We start from the raw sequence: 22,108 nt of genomic DNA, 5'->3' as shown, positions 1-22,108 counted from the left end.
CTATAAAATCAGTCTGGGTTGTTAATCTAACGTACTAATCTAATACGCGATCCTATGAAAAAAAATTAAAGGCTGAGGTCTTTTTATTTGTATGTTGCTTTTTATGTAACCATTAACTACTATTTTTATTTACTGTGAGTTATGGATAAAATATTAATTAATTAATACTAGAAGATTTAAATACTGCATTTTAGTGATTTTATTTTGCTGGATTAACTTGTCAGATAAAATATTTCCTAAAAAATTGCAAAAATGTAAACAAGACTAACTTTTAAAACACAAATTTATTACATCATATATCATTAGGAAAAGTAGCATTCTGTTAAAGCTTTAAAGTAAAAAAACTGTAGCCTACTATCATTTATTAGACAAAAAACAAACTGGCCAGCACATTCACACACTGGCCAGCACCAACACACTGTCCTCAGTCACAATTTGGCCATTTCAATAAAAAAAAATAATAATCAAAACATATTAATAATAATAATAATAATGAATTCTTCAGAATTTTTCTAGTCTCTTTGGTAAAAAAAAAAGTACATTTGAAAATTCCTGGATATCAACAACAGCCAAAATATATTAATATGATTTTAATATGGTCTGCTTCTGGTGCTTCACACCTTTTTATTGCTCACTTTTATTTCAGAAATAAGGTCCAAGATTTAGAATAAAGTTACCTGTAAAATGTTTTCTCTGTTTAAAAACAATACAGAAGTGAAAAAAGACTTCTCCTACATCAGATTATAGTCCCACTGAAGCAACAGCCGGAAAATGATTCCGTTTGGTCTTAAAGCCTTTTTCGATGGATTATTTTCATTATTTATGATGGCATAGTAGTCAAAATAGGACAAAAGAGCTCATGTATGGGACAAATTCTGGACCTTTGTCAGTGAGGGTGGGTCTTTCGAACCCCCCTGGCTAAAGGCCTAATAAGTTAGAACATGTTTTATGCTTATAGTCAGGGGCGTAGCAACCGGGGGGCTGATGGGGTGGGGGGGATTACGTCCCCCTTACTTTTAGAGACAGACCATTTCTCCAGGTCATAATTTAATTTATTTATATGAATTTTGTCTAAAAAAATTATCATACCTGTCCAGTTTCATCAGGAATGCATCCCAGATCACCTTCTGAAGTGGTTTAAACGATCGGATATCTGATCAGAATAAAACGAATGAAGTGACCAAACAGCCTCATAAACACAGACGTGACGGGATTGGTGCCTTTTGCTGTGAAGTGACATCTGACGGCTGATGACTCTGCTTGCCATTAAAGCCTTCGTCGGACAGTTATTTAAAAAAAATTGTGTCAAAAACAGGGAAAGGGAGGTCATGTACTGTACAAGTCAATAAACATACAGTACGTCCCGGCTAACGTGGCCAGCTAGCCAAGAACCTCATAGATGGGGACAGATTTTCATCTGTTAGGAAGTAGGTAACTTTAGCCTTACCCTGTTTGGCAGTCTTTTCGAACAAATGTTCAATATTTTTCGACAATGACGCCGCTGCCTGCCTTTTCAGCCTCTCTTACTCTTTTCGACCCATAGCGTTACTCTATATGGACAAAGAGCATGGTTATAAGCTCTTTAGTATGGATGTCACAGTGGGTTGTCACGTGTCTCGCGGCTTTGAGGCTTTATGGGACATAGTTATTTAAAATGACACTTTATTACAATATATATCAAATATAAATATAATTATATTAATTATATAATGAATATATTACATAATATTAAATTACATAAAATAATTAAGGACAAATTCTGAACCTTTTGGCCGTGGGGGGTGGTTCGTCCGAACCACCCGAACCCCCCCTGGGTACGGGAATATATTATATATATTATTTTATAATACAGTGCATTCAAATTTACCCAGCTGTCTGTTTATTCCTTACCTTAAAGCCAAATTAACAGTTAAGTTTCAGTTTAATTTGCAACAATCCTGGGTTTTAGTACCGTGAAGTTAGCTCAGCTGCACTACAATAACTTGGCAAGAAAGAGTGATTAAAGTTGAGCTGTCTTCATGTTACTGAAAACCCAAGATTAGTCTAAACTAAACTAAACTAAACTAGACATTACCTGGCTAGCCAGCTAATGTAGCTTCATGGTACAAGCCCCTGGAGCTTATTTTACATTAACAATATCAAAAGCGACCGCTCAGCTTGTAGATCTTCAAACTGCTTCCTGATTTCTATGGTTCTGCAAAGTGGTTGGATTGTCAGCAACAATAAAATTCTCTAAATCAGTATATATCCTCATTCATTTATGTTCCTGGATGTAAGAATAGCGTGTTAAGACCACCACTAAAGACAAACAATTAGAGGGGAAAAACATTTATATAAATAGAAAGCACACAGATGGCAAAAGCCAGCTGTAAGACCTCAACATTATTCCACAAACTTTGGCTTTGGATCCACAAGGAGAATGATCTAGTTGACACAACTAGCGTTTGAGAGTGGAGCACATGAAAGCATCACACACGCACAATCACACATACGTCACTGTCTTGTCTTAGTGAAGCAACACCTTTCCAGGTACATTTACATTACATTTATGTGCTACAACAGAAAAGCTTTTCCATTTGCATTTTGGAGTTTTGAAAACAGACAGTGCTATCAAAACAAGCCCCTTTCATATGGATCAGTGAAAATGACTAAAATTGTGTATTACTGCCAGGCCAGAAGTTGGCGATGTCATGCCCTTGCACATATACAGTACATTCCTCTACAGAGCTGTAAATACAATCAAGAATGAACATGTTTTTAGAATTTCCATGGTTTAGATGACAATAACTTTCTCTTTGTAACCTGCTTTAAAGGTTTGTGTTTCCAGACCCCCAACACGGTCTAAAAACATTTCCACATTGTGTAAATTCTCCAAGACCTAAAACACACCAAAGAATATGAACACCCAGACATCTCTGAGCCTGATCCTCAGTCAGATTTCATTGCATAACAGATCCTCAAATCTTTCTCCAAATACTCTCAGGTAGCTTTGGATGTTGGACTTGATTAAATTCAGTCACAGAAACATTCAAATAAGACAGCTGACATTCTAGCTTTTGAAACTACAGTGTTTGAGCTATTAAATGAGGCACGCAAAGAGTCCTCCGGCATCATTCAGAAAGTCTTGATTGGGCCCTCAAACTCAACCTAAGTGGATAAACAGGAGGAAATGGCACGGTTGTGGGATGTGATGTATCGGGGATCTCATGGATGTGTTTATTGTTTTAACTCATAAGGTGCAGATTGATGACGAGCAGAGAGCTCTTCGGAGACTGCCCAATGAAGCTCTAGAGACAAAAACTCCTGATGAACTCTGGAGATTATGGGACATATCTAAAACCATTAGGGAGTTGTTGCTGTTCCTCGGCCAGTCTTTATCTTCTCCAGCCTTTTGGAGAGGTGGCTGTTACTGGACTCCAACTCTTCGATCTTATCAAGTGCAGATCGTAACTGCCATGTAAAAAAAAATTCTATTAATTGTGTTTATGTCAGATGTTATCAGTTACTCTGACTATATCAGAAATACATGACTATTGTACCTCTCGCTGCAGTTTGCGCTTTTCAGCTTTTAGCTCATCCTCCACCTTCTCTGCATTTTCAGATGCAGCTTTGTACCGGGTCACCTGACCCTCCAGCCTTGTGACCTAAAGAAGTTCATTTAAAATCACGTAAGATGTCATTTCACCTTTTAAAAAGGGGTAAAGATTTTGAAAATACATTAAAATAACTCACGTTCTGTTCAAGAGCTGTGATTTCTTGCTCTGACTTGACAAGCTTAAATTTGAGGTCATTGACTTGCCTGATGGCATCCCCTGAAATGAAGAACAGTTTAACATTTCTCAACATCCAAGCTGCAAGTCTTCATTGCTCTCATTATTTTGAGCTGAACAAACAGGTAACACTTTATTTTGATGGGCCTATTTAGACATTCTGTTGACAGACTACCTCTCTAAGCAATGACTCTATCTTATAAGAAGATTAATAGATAATCTGTCTAATCTGAAAAAGAATATATATATATATATATATATATATATATATATATATATATATATATATATATATATATATATATATATATATATATATATATATATATATATTCATTCTCATCTTAGTCCATAGATCTCAAACTCAATTCCTGGAGGGCAGCAACTCTGCACAGTTTTGCTCCAACCCTAATCAGACACAGCTGATCCAACTGATCAAACTGTTCAAGACTACTAAAGACTATTAAGCAGGTGTGAGTTGGAGCTGGTTGAAGCTAAACTGTGTAGGAATTGAGTTTGAGACCACAGGCTTAGTCCAGTGTTCATCAGGGGTCACCACAGCAGAATGAACCACCAACTTATCCAGCATATGTTCTACACAGCGGATGCCCTTCCAATTGCAACCCAGTACTGGGAAACACCCATACACTCATTCACACACATACACTACAGCCAATTTAGTTTATTCAATTCACCTATAGCTCATGTCTTTGGACTGTGGGAGAAACTGGAGCACCCGGAGGAAATCCATGCCAACTTGGGGAAAACATGCAAACGCCACACAGAAATGCCAACTGGCCCAGCCAGACTCGAACCAGCGACCTTGTTGCTGTGAGGCGACTGTGCTAACCACTGAGCCACTGTCTGCGAGTACAACATCTACTAAGTCTAGCAACACTTTATTAAGGGTGTTAGGTCTTTAATCAGTAGGTTGTATCTATGAATTCAGGCATTAATAAGGACAGTTTGAATCTTCACTCACTCAACATTGGGACACTCAGCATGACATGAGAATATTCTCGTTGTATAACAGCAAAATTAGAATTTATGAACAACAACAAACTGACTTTTTTTTTTAAATATAGCTTTTAAAGTACATTATAGATAAATAATTTCATTGTTTCATGTACTGGAAAAAAGTATCAATTACTAATTATTAATTATTGTACTTTGGCCATTTAAATGGTTAAATATAAATAATTTAATTCCAAAAAAAGTAAATAAATAAAAAAAATAAATAAATAAAAAACGTTGTTTGTGGTTTAATACATTGGTACACGTGATATATATTTTGTGCTTCAGAAATTCCTTTAGGAGTTTAGTGAGCATCAGTGCTCCCTGATTTTCACAGTACATTGAGGAACTTAATCAGGGTGTGTGCGTTTCGGTGCACTGCAAGAATTTTGTGATTGAGACAGCCCTTAAAATGGCTGACTCCCTTACTGAACGAGGGAGCTGATTGAGACGTACCCTAAAACTTTAATGGGAATTATCTGACTGATTAACTAAAATATGTCCGCTAAATGTAAAATTCTTGATAATCTCCTACCTATGCCATATCATGGTATAGCAGATGGTAAACAAACAATATGTAAGCAACGTGATGGATGCAGCAGGAATGGGCAAGAATGTTCAAGAGACTTTGACAAATGGCAAATTGTTTTAGCAAGAAATCTGGGTCAGAGTGTCTGTTAAGCAGCAAGGTTTGTGTGTAGCTCCCAGTTAGCAAAAGTGAGAATTGTCCAACAGCGGTCTGAGCAGGGACAAAAATGCAACAAGTTGTTAGGCACCAAACGCTAATCATTTCAATGCACCAAAGGCATCTGATCGAGGCAAACAACCATAGAACGCAGCTAAAATGAGCATGTTGGTGTTGGGCATGTCAGTTTACTTTGGAGCAGTGGAAGAAGGTGGTGTTGTCAAATGAGTTTTCTTTTACATCACGTGCATTATGACACACGATCGACCAACGACAACTTTATCCTGCAACTCACAAAACCTGTCACTAATATCTTGGTGGCAAATATTAATTGACCTTGAAGATATCACACTGGAGTACCAACAGCATATTAGACATTTTGGCCAATTACTGGATTCGCAAAAAATTTACTTTTGGTCAACAGAATGCCAACATGACATCATGAAGAAACAAAGAACTTTTCCCAAACTTATGCACAGGGAAAAGTAGCAGGCAGTTCCTTACTCTGTAGATCCATGATGTTGGAGTCAGCACCATTCTCCAGCACATCTCCATCTGGGCTGGATGAGTCCTCTGTGCCATTCTTTGGTTTCTTCTGCTCTAGTTGACCTTTTAATCTCTTCACCTGAAATAAACAACATTCTAGTGAGTGCACAGGTATGAGTCAGTGTAAACCAAGTAACTCTCAGAAACACACCTGCTCTATCAAGTTCTCTCTTTCGTCAACCAGTTTTCGCAAGCGAATTTCTGGAAAAAAAAAAAAGTTCAAACATTCAAAATGATCAAGTGGTATAGTATAGTACAGTATCATATAGTATAGCATAATGTACAATAGCACAGTATAAGAGAAAACTCTTTTATTTTCTTGCAGGTTTTAAAAAAAACAATTCATATGGCCACAAAAATGTAATCACTTTTGTGTATATTTATACTTACATTTGTGTTGTGCTACAACTTTAATAACATTTATGTAATTGTGTTCTGCAATAATAAAACATTAAATTGTGGTTACAAAAAAAAAAAACTTCTAAGGTTAGACAGGAAAAACTTTCACATACCAGGAGTGGGAGGAGCCAAATGCATGGAGTGGGAGGAGTCAGGGCATGCAAGAGTGAAGCTATCCTATGCTGGGATGTGAAGGATGAGTATGGACAACATGCAAACACTTCAGCAACCTGAGAGGCTTTAGCCTCATGCAATCAAATCTCTGTTTACACAGTTTGTACATTCACTGTTTTTCAGTCACTTTCAGCTTACTTTAAGATATGACTTTAAAGAAAAATAGTAATATTGTTTATATATGTGACTGCATATTTAGCATATTTATAAGTAGCATATTTATATAATAAAAACTGATTCAGCTAGCTATTTTTCAATTATGACTAACTATTTTTCTAAACAAGATTAATCAAATTATTAATTGTTACAGCATATGTAAACATTTTCCCCCCATGGATAATTAAGCATGCACTACTGCAGGTCACAAAACAAAACAAAATATCATATTTGATTTCAAACATTTCACCTAACAAATAAACTGGAAAAACAATGTGTAATCACAAAGCTCCAGTCAAGTTCTTATAAGGTTGGCACACAATAACATTTTTATTTACGCCATTATGAACAACATTCCACCCTTTAAAACAACATTCAAAAGATCCTTTTGCAGAAGGAAACATTGCAATTAGGAAGTGTTAAACATCACTGCAGCATAAACATAGAGGTCGGAATTTACCAAATAGAAAAAAAAAAAAAAAAAAAAAAAAAAAAATCACATTATTATGAGAAAATGTTTATTCCTTATTTTGTAAAATTTCAAAATAAATATGACACTTTACAGCCATTACTGCTTACATTTAATGTGATTTATTTAGAGGGTTGAGTTTGAGTGTATTCAATGTTTTTTATTAGATGTAAAACATATATAAAATGTGTTTGATGAAACGGCAATAATGACTGCTAATTGGATTTGACTGTAAAATAACTTTGGTTTTCAAAAGTAATGGTCCCAAATACATTTCATTAAGGCCTATAACAAGTGCAATGCGTAGAATGGAAGATGCTGAGAAAAGACTCTCAATTATCCAGTTCTGTATTATGACATTTTACAATCTTCTTTCCCCTTGCTTTTCCCTTTCCCTTTTGCGCTTTTTCTAGATTCTCTGCTTTCATCTTCCTTGTTGTTCCGAGTGATTTCCTTCTCTAATTTTGGATCCCCTGAAATCATTGATGCCTGTTTTTCGAGGGGAATGGAAGTACTGATCTCCTGGCCTACTTCTCTTTTCTCCTTCTCAGAGATCAGATTAACTCTTTCATTGACTGGCACATCTACTGATGCCTTCTGATGCTCCTCAAGAGTGTCTTCTTTATTTCCAGGTGTATCGTGCTGCTCACTGACAGGACTGACGTCATGATTGATCAGGCTTTGCTCTGTTAAACATCCTTCAACATCTCTTGGTTGTAGGTTTTCTGTGTCATGTACATCATCTTTCTGCTCATCTGGCTTTGATTCCTGTTCTGCAAGTTGTAGATGTTCATCTTCCTGGGTAAGATCCTCATCAATGACATTGCTTTGGTTTTCTTGGCTGGCTTCTTGGACATTTTCTTTTAAAAGAGTAACTTCCTCCTTTGGTTGATCTAGAGATTTTTTCAGAGGGCCATCTGATGATGCTTCAAGATCTGTTTCATCAAAATCAAATGATTCTCCTTCGTCTTCCTCATCCGCATCTTCTTGCTTGTGCACTAGACCAACCACATCTAACTCTATCAAAAGGTCATTGTCATCTTTAGGCAGTTGCCCATCAGGTGTAACCTGACCTTGGATTGACATTTCTTCCTCGACTTTTTCTACCATGGAATTTTGGTCAGAAGGTTCAGCTGATTCCTGATTTGCTTCATTGGCAGACGGATTATCCTCTTGTACAACCTGAACTTGGGTTTCAATGAAAGGACTATTATCAACTTTGCTTCTGGCAAACACTTCTTCTTTAGGTGCTTCAAGGTTTTCTTTGTCTAGTTCACCTTGTTCCTTTTCCTTGCCCACTTCTGACTCAACGCTGTCTTGAAGTTGACTGTCCATTGGCAGATCAATGGTTTGTTCTTGCATCATTAGTTCAGCTTTGTTTTCTATAGTCTCCATCACATGGAAATCGGATTGAGCAAAGGCCTCTTGATCTTCAGGGTCACAGATCTCATCAACACCAACATTTTGGGGACTTGGCTCTTCTTGACATTCCAGATCAACTTTCTCTTCTTTGGCATCCACCAACATGGTCTCGTTGTTCTCAGAGGTGATGGGCTCAAATGAAGGTTCGTGGGATGAAGCCGACATTTCTGAAGACTTAAGCTCACTGCAGGTGATTGCAGGTTCTAGGGAAGAATTTGCTGAATCCTCAGCACGCTCCTCAATAATGGTTGCAGGGTCAGAGATAATTTTGTTGGATGGATCATCTGCAGTGTTGGTGATACTATCATTTGACAGATCATCTGCAGTGTTGGTGATAATATCATTTGACAGATCATCTGCAGTGTTGGTGATACTATCATTTGACAGATCATCTGCAGTGTTGGTGATAATATCATTTGACAGATCATCTACAGTATCAGAGACAATATTGTTTGACAGATCATCTGCAGTATCAGAGATAATATTGTTTGACAGATCATCTGCAGTATCAGAGACAATATTGTTTGACAGATCATCTGCAGTATCAGAGACAATATTGTTTGACAGATCATCTGCAGTATCAGAGACAATATTGTTTGACAGATCATCTGCAGTATCAGAGACAATATTGTTTGACAGATCATCTTCAGTATCAGAGATAGTATTGTTTGACACATCATCTGCAGTGTTGCAGATAATATTGTTTGATGGATCATCTGTGGTATTGGAGATAATATTGTTGGATGGACCTTCTGAAAGGATAACATTGCTAGATTCAGAGCAATCAAAATTTGAGATGGTTTTAGAAATTTCTGCTGAATCAACTTCATCTGTAACTAACTGAATGCTGTCTTGAACACCATCCACATTAGTATTTGTGGTTGCTACTTCAATACAGTCCTGTTCTTTGGTTGTTATATCACTGCATGAGCTGGCTGGAAGATCTACATTCATTGTTGTTTCAGAAACAGCATTCTCTAAAGGTTCCTCATTGGTTCCTTCCAGAACACTTTCTACTTTTTGGTTTGAATTATCCTCATTCAAAACCTCCATTGCTGTGCCACTCTCCTGCTTGTCACTTTGTTTTTGCTTTTGCTTGTTCTTCTTCTTCTTTTTCTTCTTTTTATTTGAAGCACTGGTAACTTGGGTTTTAGGAGGTTCCTCCATTTGAGGTGACTCCACAGGCTCCTCTTTGCATTTTTCATCAAGTAGTGCCTCACCAGGTTTATCAGTTTCATCATGCATTGTGTTAGAGACAGAATCTAAAGGAGCTTCCTCTTTGATTTCCTGACTTGAGGTGACGCATTTGCCATCTTGTTGCTCGGTCTCCAAATGTTCATACGTTTGAACTTTGTGCTCCAATTCCACAGCATTATCGCGTGAATCTTCTAGTTCATGTTCCTCAGATTTGACCTCCTCCTTGGGTGCTGTAGTGGTGAGTTCTTCATCACCAACAGAACTTAAAGGTTCTTCAGGTCTATTTTTATGCTGCTCTACACCTGGAATGACAGGGTCCCCAAGGACACTATTGTCATTTACCTCTAACGGTGTGTTAGTAGAACTGAACGGGGCATGTGAAGACTGCTGATTTCCTTGCACCTCCTCATCCAAATATTTTGGTTCCTGGTCTTTATGCTTCAACTGATGGATGCCTGGGAGATGATTGAGGTGTCAGTAGTTAAAGCCAAAAGAAATGTGTCTGTAGAAGGCAATGAGTATCTTGCAAATGTTTAGAGCGAGAAGTAAAAAAAAGAAAGGTGGAGAGAAAATGAAGACTCAAAGGCAAAGTTCTTAAACCGGTCCAAATCAAATGCACTAAAGCATGACCCAAAGCAGAAAACCCCACAGTTTAGAAAGTCAAAAAATGAAAAATAAAAAAATTATTTATTCCTACTTTTAATTTTGAAGTCTGATGAAAAATTTGCCGCATTAAAAAAATAATTTGTTCAGCACAGCACTGGACAAAATGGCTCAAAAGACATGATCTACTGTAGCATTTACTTTCATTATATTCTGTCAAACAGCCAAATACTGTATGTAAAGTGAAACAGGGAAACGGCAAAAAGTGGGAGATGTTAATATGGCAGTGCAATTGTAGCAGGCACATAGAAATGATTTTGTTAGACTTGCCTCAAGCTCCACGGTGTAAATACAAAGTTGCAAAGATAAAGGAATGTTAGCATGCAATGGATGAAATTAAGAAAAGTGGCTTACCTAGTACACTACTTCCCTCTCGAATTTCAGCTGATGCTGTTTGAGAATTTGGATCAGCATTCCCAACTTCATCCCCTGTTTCTCCATTGGTGGCTAAATCAGGTCCAAGGACAATGCCATGTTTCTGGACAGAAAAAAAATTATTAATCATATGCTTGATTAAAGTTAAATGTAGACACACTGGGCCTTTTGTTGATGCACCAATGAGATTCTGGTCATTCAGACTAAGGCAGAGTGTTAATGAATCAGTCTTCATTCATTTAGATTTATATTTTTATTCTGAATCTTAATAGGCTTAAGATTACCATTTTTAGATTAGCTGAATAGTATCAAGACAAGAGACTCGATCTACTAAAATATCTAAATCAAGTTATTGAGAAAACAATTCCAGTTTTCACACACACATATCAATACCTTCAAAACATCTTTGAGCTGAACAACCTCATCTCTGAGCTCATCTCGCTCATTTCGAATGGCATCAGAGAACTCCTTCTGCCGCTCTAATGCCTGAACGGCAGCAGAAAGATTTGGCCAAGAGGCAGGTGATGAAAAAGAAGGTGAAAGCAATGAAAAAAATCAGGTCTGCAGATGATGAGAACAGTTTGACAAAGAACAGAGAGGAATAGCAGAAAACAGCTGATCTACAACTACAGGTTTATGTTGGAAGGTGAAGTTATAATTCACTTAAGGTGTGTGTGTAGACTATTTTTTTAGGAGTTGGGTACTGAGGGATCATACCCCAATTTTTTTATTCTTCCACTCAATAGTTTCCTGGAGGTCAGAAATCTCCCTAACAAAGCCATCTTGCTTGAGCCGTAATTGACGGATATCCTAGAGAAAAATATTATGCATGGAAAAACACCAAAGATGAAGTAGAAACATTGTTAAGGCAGATGAGGAAAAGCCAAGCATTTGAAAGAGACAAAAGTTTAAAAAGATAAGAGACATAAATGCAACAGTACTCACAGTGAGCAGTTCTTCACTCTGTTTCAGCGTCTCCTTCAATTCACCGAACTGAAACTGCAGAACACTATGAGCATGCTTCTCTCGTTCAAGGTCCTAAAAAAGATAAACACAACTTTATATTAAAATTTAAGTAAAATTTAAGACTTGAAGAAAGTGCAAAATTAAAGTTTGCATGAACAGTTCACATTGATTAATTGTTCATCACAAGACAAGTAATGTTTGCTAACAAAGTAAATGGTGGGAAGTTTGATTGAAATCAACTAATAAAAAGGAAAATATACAAATTATTTTTAAATATGATCAATAACAATAAAAAAGTTAAAATAACATTTATATACACTACCAGTCAAATGTTTTTTTTATTAAAAAAATGATTCTGTTCATCAAGGCGGCATTTATTAAATGTAAAAAAAATTGTTAAATAATTACTGACATTTTAAATAACTGCTTTCTTATTGTATGTAGTTTTAAATGAAATTATTACTCCAGCCATTATTGCTTTTATCACTATTATATTAATAATAATTATTATTATTATTGTTGTTATTATACAATCATCATCATTATTATTATGGTGGCTTGAAAAGCCAGCATACTGTTATCTATCTTAAACTTATTATTCTTCTTCTTCTTCTTCTTCTTCTTCTTCTTCTTCTTATTCTTCTGAGACTAATTTCTAAGTGTATCTCCTCCTAGGCCTTTCAAGCTACATACTTCAAACTTTCGTCAAACCTTCAAACTGGTCTGACTCGGGTTGCTATATCTTTTCTAACTGATCCGACCTTGGGTTTTCCGAAAAACGACCCAGAAAAAACCCAAAAGTCCCATTGACTTAACATTGGGTCAAACTTTGTGAGCTTATAACTCTGCATCGGACTGTCCTACAGACATCTAACTGGACTCATTTAACTCAGTCTAGCCAGCAGCCAATAACTGATGACTTTTTAACTTACTAGCCACTCCCTAGCAACCACTTACAGCACCCTAGCAACTGTCCCATAGACTTCCATTGTAAAACACTCCCATTTACTTAACATTGGATCAACCTTTGTGAGCTCATAACTCTGCATCAGACTGTCCTACAGACTAGAGTCTGGCCTCATTCAACTCAGTCTAGCCAGCAGCCAATCACTGATTACCTTTAAACTTACTAGCCACTCCCTAGCAACCAATTTCAGCACCCTAGCAACTGTCCCAGAGACTGTGACTAGCTATTCTAACACACGCTAACAGTTTTAACATCCTACTGACATGCTAATCTTGCTAGAAAGGTGCTAGCAACACGATAGTGACATGCTAGTCATGCTAGTAACATGCTAATTCATGCTAGAATCATGCTAACAACATGCTAATTCATGCTAGAAACAAGCTGACTCATGCTAGAATCATGCTAGTAACATGCTAGTTACATGCTAATTAATGCTAGAATCATGCTAGTTACATGCTAATTCATGCTAGAAACATGCTAATTCATGCTAGAAACATGCTAATAACATGCTAATTCATGCTAGAAACATGCTAGTAACATGCTAGAATCATGCTAGTAACATGCTAATTCATGCTAGAATCATGCTAATAACATGCTAATTCATGCTAGAATCATGCTAGTAACATGCTAATTCATGCTAGAATCATGCTAGTAACATGCTAATTCATGCTAGAAACATGCTAGTAACATGCTAATTCATGCTAGAATCATGCTAGTAACATGCTAATTCATGCTAGAAACATGCTAGTAACATGCTAATTCATGCTAGAAACATGCTAGTAACATGCTAATCCATGCTAGAATCATGCTAGTAACATGCTAATTCATGCTAGAATCATGCTAGTAAAATGTTAATTCATGCTAGAATCATGCTAGTAACATGCTAATTCATGCTAGAATCATGCTAGTAACATGCTAATTCATGCTAGAAACATGCTAGTAACATGCTAATTCATGCTAGAAACATGCTAGTAACATGCTAATTCATGCTAGAATCATGCTAGTAACATGCTAATTCATGCTAGAATCATGCTAATAACATGCTAATTCATGCTAGAAACATGCTAATTCATGCTAGAATCATGCTAGTAACATGCTAATTCATGCTAGAATCATGCTAATAACATGCTAATTCATGCTAGAAACATGCTAGTAACATGCTAATTCATGCTAGAATCATGCTAGTTACATGCTAATCCATGCTAGAATCATGCTAGTAACATGCTAATTCATGCTAGAATCATGCTAGTAACATGCTAATTCATTCTAGAATCATGCTAGTAACATGCTAATTCATGCTAGAATCATGCTAATAACATGCTAATTCATGCTAGAATCATGCTAGTAACATGCTAATTCATGCTAGAAACATGCTAATTCATGCTAGAATCATGCTAGTAACATGCTAATTCATGCTAGAAACATGCTAGTAACATGCTAATTCATGCTAGAATCATGCTAATAACATGCTAATTCATGCTAGAAACATGCTAGTAACATGCTAGAATCATGCTAATAACATGCTAAATCATGCTAGAAACATGCTAGTAACATGCTAATTCGTGCTAGAAACATGCTAGTAACATGCCAATTCATGCTAGAATCATGCTAGTAACATGCTAATTCATGCTAGAATCATGCTAGTAACATGCTAATTCATGCTAGAATCATGCTAATAACATGCTAATTCATGCTAGAAACATGCTAATTCATGCTAGTAACATGCTAATTCATGCTAGAATCATGCTAGTAACATGCTAATTCATGCTAGAATCATGCTAATAACATGCTAATTCATGCTAGAAACATGCTAATTCATGCTAGAATCATGCTAATAACATGCTAGTAACATGCTAATTCATGCTAGAAACATGCTAGTAACATGCTAATTCATGCTAGAATCATGCTAGTAACATGCTAATTCATGCTAGAAACATGCTAGTAACATGCTAATTCATGCTAGAATCATGCTAATTCATGCTAGAAACATGCTAGTATCATGCTAATTCATGCTAGAATAATGCTAGTTACATGCTAATTTATGTTAGAATCATGCTAGTTACTTGCTAATTCATGCTAGTAACATGCTAATTCAGACTCGGCTTTTCAAGCCACCATAAAGTTTGTCCTCAAACTTTAATATCTAGTTATTTATATTAGAGTGATTTCTGAAGGATCATGTGACTGAAGACTGGAGTAATGAAGCAGTGAATTCATCTTTAAAATCACTGGAATAAATGATTATTGTTGAACAGTTATTTTATAGTGCAATAACATTTCACAATTTGTACTGTATTTTTGTTGAAATAAATGCATAAGTGAGCAGAATATGCTGATTTTAAAACATTTAAAAATCCTACTGACCCCAAACCCCAAACGGTAGTGTAGCTATTAATTTCTTATTCACCAATACATTACAACAAACCGACTTACTATAGCTAACACTGTCTGTACAGACCTTAATCTTTTCCTCAAGCTCACGGCGTGTTTCAAAGAGCATCTCCTCCAGTTCCATTAAAGAGTCTTTTAAAGTGTCCACTTCATACATCATGTTGGTCTTCTCATTGTCCAGCTGTGCATTGGACACCATGGCCTTACGGTACTTCTCCTCCACCTCCAATAGGGAATCCTTCAGAAAGTTGAACACCACATTAAAATCATCCATACCACAGGCACAAATTACAATATTCACTATATTAACCACAAACTATTTTCAACTACCTTGCAATGAATTGGTTAACAATGTGTAACTGAAATTATGCAAGTCACGTAACACCCAAATTTGAATCGCTGCCAGATGAAAGAAAGGTTTACAGGCTACTATTGGGCTCACCTGATTCCAAACATTTGGATTTCAGATTTTGTATGCGTTTTCTCAAGAACTAAGCTACTCTACAATTCATTTGAAGAATGCTTGGGAAGAGGAACTGGGTATACAGATTGAGACTGATACATAGGAGGAAAGCCTCAGTAGAATTCGATCTTGTTCTATTAATTCCAGGCATCAGTTAATTCAATTTAAAGTAATGCATAGACATCACTAATCAAAATCCAAATTACACAGAATATTTCCTACCATTTCCCCTACATGTGACCGGTGTAAGTCTGCTGAAGGCTCCCTGACCCATCTCTTTTGGACATGTCCAAAACTTTATGATTTCTGGTGTGATATATTTAAATGGTTTTCCCGATATGCATGGTTTTACCTTTACACCAGACCCAGAAATTTCTATATTAGGGAACTCTAGTTCTCTGCTGGATCATAATGTGTCCATACAAAGCACCATAATTTATGGAATGATTATTGTCAAGAGTGTCATTCTAAAACTGTGCAAATCAGATTCTGTTCCTCAATTTAAGACATGGTAAACTTACCTCACTCAAAATTGCACAAGGAAAGAGTCTGTTGTGGAGTTATTGATAATCTTGCTTAGTTTTACAATATATGGCAACCATTTCTTGATCACCTGGACCAATATAATGCGGACTCTGAGCAGTAGCGTAATGCTTAAGATGCTCACTACCCCTATTGACTCTTTGTATTTTCATTGAAATATTATTATTATTTTTTCTTTATTTTAATTATTATTACCATTATTTTCTTTGTATTATAATGCTTATTCCTTGTATTTTTTATTATTGTTGTGTTGTTTGGTAATTATTGAAAAATATAAAACTAATAAAATCACTTGTTAAAAAAAAACAAAGAAACAACAGTGTGTTTTGGAGAATAAGTCAAAGATTGAAGCAAGGCAGAGAAATCGGAATATAAGAATATGAACATGCAAGACAAGAGTCAGATAAGAGCCAGAGCCTGCTATAATATAATCTCATCATGTTCCATTCAGACATTTGCTGTTTAAATGTGGTGTTGTTCAGGTTCTAGCTTGGCTTTTGACTGCCGCTGCTTCTACCAGATGTGTACCTTTAGCTCTTTAAGGTTCTGCATGTGCTTTGCCTCCACATCATGAATCTGATCCTTAAGCTCATGGATCTCCTGAATGAAAAGCATGAAGAGTGAGGATGAGGAGGAAGCACAGAGACTGCAGCAGAGAAAGAGTAATGGAAGAGTAAAGAATGCCATTTTCAGATGAAAGACTGCAAGCTGGAGAAAATAACAATGAAGCAGAAAATAGAAGGTGCTCAGTCCTGCTCTTGTAAACAATACACATTTTGAGTAGCTTGTCCAAGCATGTTTGATTAGAGATGAGACACATCTCAATAGGACTGAGCAACAAAATTGTTTTGAAGAAGTAAATTTGCCATTAATTCTTATTATAATAGATGATACGGTATACAAGTACATGATTCTTTACAGTTATAAAAAAATGCTATCTGATGAAAGTTGCATTATTTGGGCATATAGCTGCATAATTGAACATTTATGAACAATTATATGCATGCGTAATGTATTCTGAAGGTTGCCAAATTGACATTTTAAATAGATTTGAGACAAAGGAAAATCACAGAACAGAAAACAATTATATTTCACTTGTATTTTAACATTTGAATGCGTGTATGCAAAAATGCAAACCAGCTAAATATTTCTCATCGCATCAAATTCAGTTATGAATAATATGAACTGCTTAACTGATTCATTCAAAATGTTCATTTCGAATCAGTGATTTTCTTAATCTGTGTCAAACTTCCAGTAGCTTGCATCACCTTTTTAAATGGCAGTTAAACCTAGTTGACATGCAGTCTATAGAACTTGTAGTCTATAGAATGTCTAAATACAAATCTCCTTCAAATCTGGTGTCTGTCCAGAGTAAACAGTGAAACATATGGGACAATCATGGAATGATACCATGTGATTATATAAACTTCCTGGCAATATTTTCACTGGCAGCAGAAACAGATCAAAACATACCTTGATTTCCCGTATGGAGGCTTCTGTGTCGGCAGAGATGGATGTATCTCCACTCCCTCTCCGTGAGGATGTCCCACCCAGAGAGGTGAGAGTGGCGCCGGATATAGTTGATGCTCGCGAGGAGCCCTAAAAATACAAGTCATAAGCCCTTACATGAAAACATGCTAAAACTGTGAAATATTTACATGACAGAAAGAAAAATCACAAACCTTTTCCAAGTAGTCACGCTCTAACCTGTCATCAGCCTGTAAATAAATAAGATGAGAAAGTCAGTGCAGGTTTTGTATCTTTAAAGGAATCCAGCGGAGTTGTAAAATCCTGTATTCACTAAATGTTATTTGTGCTGTCCAGTGAAGATATGCTGTCAACACAAGCAGTTAGTAAAATCATTTATTTATTACATGAAAAAATAAAAATGTTAAGTTGACATTCAGAACACACAAAAAAATATGGTTAACAACACTGATCAAAACGCAACCAGCAAGCAATTCTTTCATAATCCGTGACCTTGGAATTATAAAGTTCTGATATGTTGGTTAAAATAAAGTTATTCACATACACTCACATTAATTCATGCAACTGGGTCATTGAGAATATAATAGTAATGGGCAGAACAAATGCAGATAATGTGTTTTCATGAGAATTTGAACCAAAAGATGCAGCACTTATGCACACATCTATATGGAGAATGCAAAAAAAAGTTTGTTATTGAGTTGATATAGAGCATTTTATGAAAAGTGAAACAAAATTGGAACAATAAAAAGTTGGTGAACATAATTGTTGCATAATTTAAATATTTTAAATGTAAACATTTTGGCTTATGTGCACGGCCTGAAATCCATTTTCAAAAAACATGTTTATACAGTTGAAGTCAGAATTATTAGCCTCCCTAAATTATTCGCCCCCCTGTTTATTTTTTTCCCAAATTTCTGTTTAACGCAGAGCAGATTTTTTCAACACATTTCTAAACATAATAGTTTTAATAACTTTTTTCTAATAACAGCTTTATTTTATCTTTGCCATGATGACAATAAATAATATTTGACTAGATATTTTCAAGACACTTCTATAAAGCTTAAAATGACATTTAAACGCTTAACTAGGTTAATTAAGTTAACTATGCAGGTTAGGGTAATTAGGCAAGTTACAGTCGAAAAAAAAAAGCTTAAAAGGGCTAATAATTTTGTCTCTAAAATGGCGTTTAAAAAATTAAATACTGCTTTTATTCTTGCCAAAATAATACAAATAAGAGTTTTTCCAGAAGAAAAAATATTATCAGACATACTGTGATTTCCTTGCTCTGTTAAACATAATTTGGGAAATACTTTAAAAAGCAAAAAATTTAAAAATCAAAAAAATTAAAAGGGGGCTAATAATTCTGACTTCAACTGTATACGTAATAACAATAAATTTTCATCCACAGGCTGACCCAATGCTACAACAGGCATTTAAAGCAAATACATGACTTGATTAAAAAATGTGACAAATATAACTGTTTTAAATAACTGTTTGTGTTTTTTGAAAAATACTGCTTTCATTAATGTTTTGCAACCTTTCAACCTTAAGAACCTGTTTTTATTTTAAAAAGGTTTGTTTTTCTATTAAACTTTTCTGGAAAACCAGATTAGTTAGGGGATGCTCAAAATGAAGAATAAACCTTATAATTCCAAGGTGGTGAATTCGCAAGTTGTGATAAAAACTTTAATATAAACAATTGGAAATCTACATCAAGCAAGGGCACTTTCGTGCTAGTTGTCTTCACATAAAACCAATTATCTGAAAAGACCACCGACTGCATCACATGCAGGCTTCAAATCAATCCAGCATGCTACATTTTAAACCAGGGCATCAACCACAACGGATAACATGAAGCCCAAGATTTGACTTTCATACCAAGGACATCCTCCCATTAACATTTGGCAAGTCAGGGATGACGATGTTGTCAAGATCTCTAGAGAGGCCACTGATACTGGCTGTGCTGCGCTTAAAACTAGCCACTGAACTGCTGCAGTCCTCCTGAAACCCACCAGATGGCGACAGTTAACATCAATGATAGAGGAATTTCAGCTATTTAAGAAGTCTCAACTGTCCAAGTTTAACAGTTGGCTTTTTGCTTGCACCCAACGAAGGAATGCACACAAACACACACAAGCACATCACCTTAAATGTCCTTTCATATATCAATAATGCTAAATGTTTACCCATGAACACGGAGGATAAAATGCAGATTCATGACTCAATTGTAACATCTACAATCAGTGAAAGTGCACCAGAATTATGGGCGTTAAAACTAAAAGCCCCATGAAGTGGATACATGCAGCTGTAACTGAATAGTTCACTGTGAGAAAGTAACTGATTGTGTTGGTCCATGATCCTTTGGGTAATCGAGATGGAGGTGCTCACCACTGGGCTTCCACACGCAGAGTTTGCCCTGGATGAAGTCCTAGAGCTGGAGCCCAGTAATCCACTGTATTCAGACGACTACAGGAACATACACACACACACACACCATCAGAACATAAAGAATTAAAGAGAGAGGAGAAGGGAGCAGCAGAGACCTCATCCATAAGGAGATTCAACTAACCCTGAGTTGATTTACCTTGAGATGGGAAACTCTGGCTTTTAGGTTTCAGAAAAGCTTATTTGAGTAAGTTTAACTTAAGTTGAACCCATGCACCATGACTATAAAAAAAACATGGTCAACGGATCTCCAATTTGATAATTCACCAATCATCAATGTCTGCATGATTTTCCCTAGTAGAACTGCAACCAGGCACTGACAATATTTATGTTAAAAAAATTATTCTGTGGCAAAGTGGAAAGAATAGTCATTTGAGAAGGTTGCTGTATATAGTTTTCACGTAACATTTCTGAAACCTTTCTGTTTTATGAAAATAAATGGAGGTCTGATGCAGTCAAATCACATCTGCAACCATTTGTTAATCAATCAATCAATCAATCAATCAATCAATACTACCACTAGTACAAATCTAATGAAGCCCACTCACAAGCAAAGTTACTCTGGTCTAGAAGTCAGATGAGTAGCTGACATTAATTACTTTTGGGAATGTTTTGTACAGAACCATTTAGGGACTATCTAGGCATGGGATAATAATCGTTTTCAAGGTGTACCGCGGTTTGAAAAAGCCAATTTTCTGTTATACCGATCCTAAGGTATGTGTAAGATATTTTATTTACGTTTTTTTTTTTTTTTTTTTTACTTTTTAGGACAACAGTATTTCCAGCAGAAAAGATCTCCAGAAATGCCATTTTAAATTGTAAATAAATTTTAGTTTATGAAACTAATAAAGACAGCAGAAGTCAATGATTCATTTGAATTCTTTAGCCTGACATGTTTACTGTCACAAAATATTTAAAATGTTTTTCAAAGTAAAATATATTGTGTTCAATGGGGAATAAGCTGTTTTTTTACCAGAACAATTAAAAATAACAGATTTTAGAGCAGTAATCACAATACTGTGAAACCGTGATATTTTTATCCAAGGTTATCATATACCCTCGAGGCCCAAGGTGTTTTTTACATGCATTTTTTATTTCTCTTTGCTCTTTGGGCTTATTAGAACCTAATTAGAATAAAAATCTAAGTATCATCTTTTGATATGATGTAGTTCTAGAGAAAAATTATGTCCATATATGTGGACTCGTGGTCTGAATTTACATAAAACACTTTTTCCTGAATTTTTATTTATGCATATTTAACACTGAATTTTTTTTAAACTTGCTTTGACTATCTAAAAATTTTCCATTTTGGACAGTTAAAAATAGTGTTTGGGACATTTCATATGCTGTGAAAGAGTTGCAGGATTACACTGTATGTCTGTAACAAAATATAAAACATTCAAAGTATTTTAAAAAGCCACTTAAGAGCTAAAATGTGCTGTCCACATATGTGGACACTCAAGCCCTACACTGTAAACCCTAATGCTGTAACTAATTAATTGAACTGAGTTGTATTAACTTAAATCATTAAAATTCGTTAATCTTAATTAACCTAGATGAGTATGTAGAACTTTTTCTTATTTTTGAGTTTGTAAAAATTAAATCTTTCAAGTAAGGTGAACGATTTTGCTGTGTTTAATTTATACAAAATGTCTCTTTAAAGTTTCATTAACTCAAAATCTTTCAGCCCAGTGATTTTGCGTGTGACGTCATCCAGGTTCACGTACGTTCTCGTGCTTCATTCGTTTTTTCAAGATGGCGGATCGGCCTCGCTTCACGCTACAGTAAGTAAACTATTTACAAATCCAAGAAATATTAAATTTATGTTTTAATCAATATAATCACAGTAACAGTTCAATGTAATGTAGAGTTTGTCTGAATGCGTTTACATGTCGTGCATTACAGAAAACGTGTTTAGCCCCACTTGTTGCTAACTAACGTTAACATTACTGTTTTAAAAAAAATTGAATCAGTG

General features: G+C 35.6%; 1 protein-coding gene across 15 annotated transcripts in view; it reads right to left on the bottom strand.

Annotated features, from left to right (window-relative positions):
* Positions 1 to 2,312: 2,312 nt before the first annotated feature.
* Positions 2,313 to 22,108, bottom strand: part of lrrfip1a (leucine rich repeat (in FLII) interacting protein 1a) — a 54,461-nt gene continuing 34,665 nt past the window's right edge. For 4 of the 15 annotated variants that reach the window (XM_056465277.1, XM_056465280.1, XM_056465282.1 and 1 more), the window contains 11 exons: positions 20,077 to 20,155; positions 19,567 to 19,689; positions 17,883 to 17,918; positions 17,674 to 17,799; positions 16,729 to 16,800; positions 15,262 to 15,432; positions 11,816 to 11,908; positions 11,588 to 11,680; positions 11,264 to 11,356; positions 10,850 to 10,973; positions 6,556 to 10,287 (listed from right to left, as the gene is read on the bottom strand). In XM_056465277.1, coding sequence (XP_056321252.1) covers positions 7,565 to 10,287; positions 10,850 to 10,973; positions 11,264 to 11,356; positions 11,588 to 11,680; positions 11,816 to 11,908; positions 15,262 to 15,432; positions 16,729 to 16,800; positions 17,674 to 17,799; positions 17,883 to 17,918; positions 19,567 to 19,689; positions 20,077 to 20,155 — 3,733 coding nt within the window. In that variant the 3' untranslated portion in view covers positions 6,556 to 7,564. Of the gene's footprint in view, positions 3,451 to 3,539; positions 3,645 to 3,732; positions 3,813 to 5,973; positions 6,095 to 6,166; positions 6,217 to 6,555; positions 10,288 to 10,849; positions 10,974 to 11,263; positions 11,357 to 11,587; positions 11,681 to 11,815; positions 11,909 to 15,261; positions 15,433 to 16,728; positions 16,801 to 17,673; positions 17,800 to 17,882; positions 17,919 to 19,566; positions 19,690 to 20,076; positions 20,156 to 22,108 lie in introns of those variants that run through there. The other 11 variants (XM_056465286.1, XM_056465288.1, XM_056465289.1 and 8 more) reach the window with 8 other exon arrangements.

The sequence above is a fragment of the Danio aesculapii genome, chromosome 9 (assembly GCF_903798145.1).
Source record: "Danio aesculapii chromosome 9, fDanAes4.1, whole genome shotgun sequence".
NCBI classification, from domain to species: Eukaryota; Metazoa; Chordata; class Actinopteri; order Cypriniformes; family Danionidae; genus Danio; species Danio aesculapii.
The sequence above is the reverse complement of the archived record's forward strand: the minus strand, read 5'-3'. Positions and strand labels throughout refer to the sequence as shown.